The 8,080-nt window shown below is 40.0% G+C and overlaps 1 protein-coding gene across 1 annotated transcript; it reads right to left on the minus strand.

Annotated features, from left to right (window-relative positions):
• Nucleotides 1-2,396: 2,396 nt before the first annotated feature.
• LOC110900506 lies at nt 2,397-5,571 on the minus strand. The gene is made up of 2 exons (XM_022147394.1): nt 5,065-5,571; nt 2,397-4,976 (listed from the first exon to the last, which is right to left on the minus strand). Exons 1-2 carry the CDS (start codon nt 5,569-5,571, stop codon nt 2,397-2,399), a joined length of 3,087 nt encoding a protein of 1,028 aa, XP_022003086.1.
• Nucleotides 5,572-8,080: the final 2,509 nt, after the last annotated feature.

Genomic DNA, 8,080 nt, shown 5'->3' on the forward strand with positions numbered 1-8,080 from the left:
GATTGATATTCCAAGTATTTCTCAGGTATGAAGTGTTCAACACTTCAACTTAGAGAAAATCTCAGAATTCAAGTGGGTTTTGAGCAAGACATGGTGGGGGTATTTATAGATGTAGTAGAACCGTTAGGATCATTCGTTGAATAACGTGCTTCGATCTAAGCCGTACACATCAAGCCCATTGTTTTACAAAACCAGGGGAGCCCCCAAACCAGCCCATAGATTGCCCAAAACCATTTGCACAAGTGAGGAACAGCTGGAACAAGCTGGATTGCATTTTCTGGTATCTGGCACCTGCTTACGGACCGTATGGAGTAGGACTATGGTCCGTAAGGACCCTGCAGGTCAGCAAGTTTGAATTTGGCAGAACAGGCCCCTGTACCTCCAAACTTGATTTTTGATGCGTTTTGGCACGTTTAAACCCCGTTAACCCCATTTTAAGGCTCTAAAATGAAGTTAAAGTATAGGTAACTTGAAACATGCTCAAAAATATGCCGGATGTCGGTTCGTTTGGCCGTACGATTGCGTTGTTCGGTTAATTACGACGGAAGTCGTAACGGACGCAAAAATGGTCCAAATTGCGCGATGAATGGATTTTTAACAAGCAAATCACTAAAACATAATATTTTAATGCTTGCATAAATTTTTAGATGTCCAGATGTATTCAGAGCGTAAGTTATGCGCGAAAATGCAAACTTATGCACTTTTTGACGCTTTTAGTCCCTGAATGAGCATAAAGTTTATTTTAGCACACCGAACCCCTCAAAGCCTATTTCTAAGCTATGTAAAGGATATTTAGGGTGTGTTTAAGTTATGATCATGTTCCGGAATGTTCGTTACAGTTCAGATTGGCATACTTTCGCAGTTTGTCAATTTTAGTTCCTGTAAGCGAATAAACTTGATTTTGCCATACCAAAGCCTTCAAAACTTATTTCTAAGTTATGTAAAGGTTATTTAAGGTATGTTAAGCATAAATTGATGTTCCGAAGTATTTGTCGCATTTAACTGATTACGTTTACGCACCAGTTTGCGTATAATTCTCCAGAAAGCGATATAGAGTTTAAAATCGAATAAAAGTCAAAACATGAAAAACATCAAACATAAACAAACAAACATTGGGATCAAATAACTTTATTTCATTGATAACTAAATTGTTTACAATGATTTCAAGCACAAATGTCACAAAAGAAACTAGTACTTAGGATTTTTGGGGAGATCACAAATGATCATAGAATGAAGGAACCATATGAGAAGTTTGTTCTGGAAAGAACATGGTTCTTTGGTGTCGGTATTGTAGGGGTATGTCAACACACACCATCGTATCAGCTTTGGAAATAAAATTGGAACAACCATTTTATTTATAACAACTGAATTGTCTCAAATGTCAAAAGATAACAAACAAGGAAAATACAAAAGTCTAATTGTTCACTGCTGCATTGTCATTTGCATTTGCCTCGTTTATGTTAAATGCTCGTCCGCGTGCTGGATTTGCATTAACAAGTCTCGGGCAATTGTTCCGGTAATGAGTAAGATCACCACAGTTATAGCACGATCCAGGTGGAAACTGTGCTTGAACAGTAGCAGGATTTGCAGCATTCTGGTTTTGGATAACATGGCGACATGTATTGACCAAGTGTCCCAATCGCCCACAGTGGGTACACTTGTGACACGGTGTTTGATTCACATGATGACGGTTGCATTTGTTGCACAAGGGTGCAGTACCAATATAGTTTTTTTTGGGTAAAGGGGTTACCCCGGTAAAATTTATAACAATCTAAAAAGCACACAAGTGCAACTGAAATGTTACACACCCGCTAGACTTGGCATACCAAGGCTAGGAAAACACAGAAAACAACTGCCAAAAAAACAACCAAACAAACACGACCCAATCCAACTAAACCGGCCCATACAAAACACACAAATAACTAACTAGCCAGGATCGATGACAAAGTTACTGGTCGGAATCTTCCACTTCTCTAGAAAACTTCTGTTCACAGAATCCAACTTGAATTTTAGAGTGATGAGACGCATACGAACGATATTAATGATCTCCTGAGCCAAGATCATCGACGTACGATGGTTCCGAGAAAAGAGCCTAGCATTCCTTTCTTGCCATACAAAATAAGAAGCTGCTGAAACCACAAGCCTACTAGTAACGTTGCCCGGTTGTTTTTTTTTTGGGTAAAGGGTTACCCCGGTGAAATTTTATATCAACCAAATAATAAAAACAGGGTGCATCGTGACACCGATACACACTTCTAGTCTTGACAAACCAAGACTAGGACAACAAAACAAACCAAACTCGACAATAGTCACAACCAAACAAACTGAAAAAACAAGAGAAACAAACACAGCCCAATAACAAACACGCCTAAACGCCAAAACCTAGAAGAAACGCTCTAGCCGGGATCAACGTCCATGTTCTTCTTCGAGATCAACCACCTGTCCAAGATCTTCTGTTGTTTCGGACATCTACCAGATCGGAACCCCATAATTTTGAGCCGAACAGTGTCGATGATAACCTTTGCAAGCACAGTAGCACTTCGCTGATTCTGAGTAAATAATCTGCTGTTCCTTTCCTGCCAAACAAAGTAAGTTGAAGCCGCAACCACAATCCTGCAAATAATACTCTCCATAGTTCTAGAGTTAGCATTAAGATCCATCCATTGTATGATAGAATCCCATGTGTCCGTTACATCTTCCATATCAACCAAGCTCTTGACCAATCTCCAAACCTCTGAAGCATATACACATTGAAAGAAAAGGTGGTTTCTTGAATCACGATCATACTTGCAAAGCGGGCAGCACATAAGCCGTAAATTAGTATCACTACCCGCTTCCCAAACGGCCATCCTGTCTTGAGTTTTCAACTTATTCTTTACAACCAACCACAAGTGAAAAGAGTGTCGGGGAATACATTGACTGAACCAAACTGAAGAGGCCCATGTTACCCTTTGACACCCCGGTTGTTGCATATTAGAGTTTTCATTCATCCATTCCATTATGTCACTCCATCGGCCATTTACATCACCCATACCTGCCATATCCTTGATACTATCCCACACCTCCAAAGAGTAGAAGCATTCAAAGAACAAATGGTCCCTCGAGTCCTTACCATGGTTACACAAGGGGCAACACATGAGGTTCAAGTTCGTAGCACTCCCCGCCTCCCAAATGGTCAATCTATCTTGTGTTTTAAGTTTGTTTCTAATAACCAGCCACAAGTTAAAAGAGTGTCTCGGAATACACTGTTTAAACCAAACCATATTGAACCAATCAACGATATTTTCACGATGACGGATATTATTCCATACCTCCCACGAAGAAAAATGAACTGCTTTTCCTTCAGAATTAATCCACACTAACCGATCTTGAGCATCATGAAGAACCGGAGCGTGAATGTTGATTAAAACAGGAAACAAATCGAACCAAGCAACCGGCCACCTCCAATGACCGTTAGCATCCACCAAATCTGCCACAGTAGCTTGCAAGTTAAAACCTGCATTAGCAATAGTTCTCAGGCTGACATAAGCTCGGATCGGACAAGCATTGCACCAAGTATCGCTCCATACATTCGTGTTATTGCCATTACCGATAGACTTCCACATATAAGGCCGGAGCAAATCCCGTAACGCAAGAATTTTCCTCCAACCCCATGTCATACTACCCCTACACGGAAGTTCCCAAAAGCTTCTACCCTTCAGTTTATAGATGTGAACCCATTGAACCCAAAGCGACTTCCTGTTGGTCAACACACTCCACATATGAGACGAGATGAGAGCTTTATTGACATCCGCAATGCAACAAACACCCAGCCCACCCTCATTTTTGGGAAGACACACTACCTTCCAAGCGACCTTGGGTTTGACATTCTGCAGATACTTACCAGTCCATAAGAAAGCACGCATACGTCTTTCAAGATCACTCACCAATTTAGCTGGCAAGAGAAAAACTGTAGCCCAATAGATGTGCATTGCTGAAAGAACCGAGTTAACCAATTGCAGCCGACCCGCAAATGACAACGATCTCGTCATCCAGTTGTCAATCTTCTTCTCCATTTTCTCAACTAAGATTTTGGAATCCTTGTAAGAGAGTTTAGAAGATATTAAAGGAACTCCCAAATAGCGAACAGGAAGCGTACCCTCTTTGAATGGCATAATGTGAAGAATATCATGTTTAATCGACTGGGGAACATTACCGAAATAAACCGTACTCTTTGGCATACTAGGGACAAGACCCGAAATCTTCATGAAATGCTGAAGCGTATCTCTTAACACTTTAACCGATGCTAAATCGCCATTTGCAAACATAAACAAATCATCCGCAAAAGAGACATTAATAATCTTTTGTTTTTTGCAATGAAGATGGTATCTGAAAGCATTAATTTTGGTGGCTGCATCTTTGAGTAATAATGATAAGACCTCCATCACCAATGTAAAAAGATAGGGCGATATTGGATCCCCCTGCCGCAACCCTCTTTTACCTTTGAAAAACCCATAAAGGTTACCATTAATGCTCAACGAATAAGACACAGTGGTAACACAAACCATGATCCAATCCACCATCTTTTGATGAAACCCGAATGCACGAAGAATACTTTCTAGGAAAGACCAGCTAACCGTATCGTATGCTTTTTGTATGTCAATTTTGAATGCACACCTCGGAGGGCCAATCCTTAGGTGATAATTGTGCATCAACACCTGAGTCAGTAAGATATTGTCAGAGATCTTTCTACCCGGCACAAACGCCGACTGGTTGATATCAACTAGCACATCCAAACTACCTTTGATTCTATCCGTTAAGATTTTACTAATGCATTTATAAATCACATTGCAGCACGAAATCGGACGGTAATCAACCACTGTGTTAGGAATAGGCACTTTCGGGACAAGAGCTATAATTGTATGATTAATTTGCTGCAGAAGTTTGCCATTTTCAAAGAAATCCCGGATCGCTTTTGTAACCTCATTTCCCACAATCTCCCAAGAATTTTTAAAAAAATGCCGAAGTATACCCATCCGGGCCCGGAGCCTTATTCTCACCAATAGAAAACATAGCATTTTTTACCTCTTCACTAGTCACTGGACGCAACATATTACTAGCAACAATCGGATCCAAGACACTAGGAAAAGTAAAATCACTTGCTAAAGAGTCCACCTGATCCTGCACACCCAAAAACTCAGAATAGTGAGAAACCAAAACCCCATACACATCGTCACCATGGAATCGATCACCATATGCATCTTGAATGCTATGCATCTTCATGCAAGCATTTCTCATTTTGACACAATTATGGAAATATTTTGTGTTCGAGTCACCAGCAGCCAACCATTCCGCTTTAGATTTCTGTTTCAAAAAGCATTCTTCATCATACGAAGCAGATTGAAAGTCTTGAAGACATTTAGATTCAGCTTCTCTTAGAGAAATATCCAAAGGGTTAGCATCAATCGCCAAATGAATCTCATCCAACTTCTTCCTTAAAAGATTGACACGATCATGAAGATTTCCTTGCTTGAAAAGAAGCCGTCTCAACGGTGATTTCAAGAAAGTTAGTTTCTTTACAACCGAGTACATAGTAACACCTTGCACCGTTTTTGACCACACTATAGCCACACTATCCAAGAAACCATCTTTATTAACCAAGAAGTTCGCAAATTTAAATGGTTTGGGCCGATTTTGTTTTAGGATCTGAAGGTTAACAATACATGGAGTGTGATCCGATACCCGAAACGGGTGGTACAAAAAAAAAAACATCCGGATAAGCATCAAGGAAGTGAATGTTGCCCATGACTCTATCAATCTTTTTTAGAATACCCACACCATTTTTCGGTTTTTGGTTCCAAGTGTACTGCATACCATGGCTTTTGATATCCGTCAACTCATTATGCTGAACACACTGAAAAAACTCACGCATTCCAATCGAAATATTAGACGACCCAACCAAGCAATCATCCTGTGACAAAGCAGTACCAATATAGTTCTTCCTAGCACGAGGCTGTGCTGGCTGATTTGGTGCAACCTGATCATTCTGAGCAACCACTGCGAAGTTTTGTGAAGCCTTACGCTTCTTCGACTTCTTAGAGGACTCGGTCTGTTTATCCTTTGGTTTTTGTTGTGCTGACTTGTCAGATGGTTTCAGATCACCTTTTCGGAAAAGTTTACGCTTCCTGATCTGAGATTCAGTCAGGGTAGCAGATAGTTCAATGGCTTGTCTGACGGTAGTAGGGTTGCTACCAGTAACAATATCCTGAACTGGGTCAGGAAGGCCATCGATGTGACAACCCTCACTAAACCAGGTATCCGTACGACTTAATTAATAATTAATTACTGCTTAATTACTGTGCTTACTTGAACTTGTGGATAAACTGCTACTTGATTACTGATACATGTACATACTTGCATCATACTTTATTTACTGTCACTACATTATTTACATGCTGAACCTTAGTGACAAACATGATGCACAAAAGCACAGTAGCACTATGAACGGATAACCTATCAAAACATGCTACTGATAAAGCCAGCATCAGGCAGACACTGCCTCTAAGGCCTGTATGAGCCAGAAATAGTTACTACACTAGTGGTGAGTGTAGGGATACAAGGGTTGTAGAACTGCGTCACTAGGTAATAATTATAGTGACCGGATGTGCCTAAAACGTACTTTAAGTACAAAATTCAGCACTTTAAATAAAAATTCAGCATTAAGCTAACTAATAAAGTACCAAAACATGAGAAAAATATTACTAGACACTTTCCAAAGTGTCGGGAATTTATTGTGTCACTAAAAATAACATTAACGGCACTTTATATACTTATTTAGCGCTTTAACGGAGTAATATCCAACCGTACAACCGGACTTAACCCGGAACATAAAAATATTGACATCAACATTATTTTTCTTTTTCTGAGCCAGTTAGGGTCCCCGAATACCCTAACACCTGTTATAATTTATAACACACTAATACTCTAATTTAAATACCTAATTAACTAACTAGAATACTTAACTAGTTAGTTGAAAACAAACTTTTAACCCACCCCCATGAACCGAACGGTTCCCCAAGGGGGGACACCCTTTCCACCAATTTTTGAATATTCTAATCAAGCATGCCATATATCTAGCCTACATATTATCTTTTGGTTAATTTTGGTTAGAGATTATAAATATGCACATGAGATAAGATCTTCACATTCACCACCACCTAAAAAAAAAAAATCTTTCTTTCCCACTTATTACCTACTGCCGAGACCAAGCACACACCCACACCCATTTTTCAATTTTGATCAAGGTAACCTATTATCATACAAAGGTGAAGGATCGCGTATAAGGAGGCTCGGTGCTTACGGATTGCCAAGGACCCCTCTACGTTGCTATTAACCACCCGTTTTTCGACTAGTTTCTTCCCTAGCCTCGAGCTAGTAGTAAGTGACTCTAAACACCCTATTGTTCTATTCTAAAGTGGTTAATAAAAGATTTAACGGGCAAAAATCATAAACACTAGAGATCAAGTTTAAAGTCTACAAAAAAATCGCAAAACCCTCCCTCTCTCCTGGGCGATTTCTTGCGCATCATGAACCCTAATTTCTTTGAGATTCGTTTGTATAACAGTCTGTGATTAGAGGTTGTTCATCCAATCTCTATAACGAACTAGTTAGCAATAGCAATCAATTTGAAAGTAGGGTTTTTTTCGTTTCTTTCTATAATCGCCGCCTTAGAGGTTGTTCTTGAGATTCTGGCTTATTAATCTGGGTGTTATTGGTCGCGGTTAACTGAGATTTAACTTAGCTAGATTGATACTCTGGATTAATGTGTTAAGAATTGATTTGCGGCTCTAGGGTTTCAGGATTAGGGTTTTTCTTTTTTTTTTGTGGTGTTCGGCTGGTGTTTTTTTGGTTTTCTTGTGGTTCGTGTGTATGGAGGGTAGTAGTCTTGGGCATAAGCCGATGGAGGAAGGTGGTACTCCAGGGATGGTAGATAAATCGCCACCAGTTCGTGGAATTGGCTTACGGGTGACGAACATTGAGGGAAACAATCTGGTCCCTAGGCGGGGTATGTACTCAACCAGCAACAATTCAGTCATCGATG

The sequence above is a fragment of the Helianthus annuus genome, chromosome 13 (assembly GCF_002127325.2).
Source record: "Helianthus annuus cultivar XRQ/B chromosome 13, HanXRQr2.0-SUNRISE, whole genome shotgun sequence".
NCBI classification, from domain to species: domain Eukaryota; kingdom Viridiplantae; phylum Streptophyta; class Magnoliopsida; order Asterales; family Asteraceae; genus Helianthus; species Helianthus annuus.

What these genes read in the sequence shown, in the direction of transcription:
- LOC110900506 (XM_022147394.1), bottom strand. Translation starts at nt 5,571, where the DNA reads ATGTACTCGGTTGTAAAGAAACTAACTTTCTTGAAATCACCGTTGAGA. An exon ending in GTCCAGTGACTAGTGAAGAG is followed by an intron (nt 4,977 to 5,064) that starts GTAAAAAATGCT and finishes AATTCTTGGGAG; the next exon opens with ATTGTGGGAAATGAGGTTAC.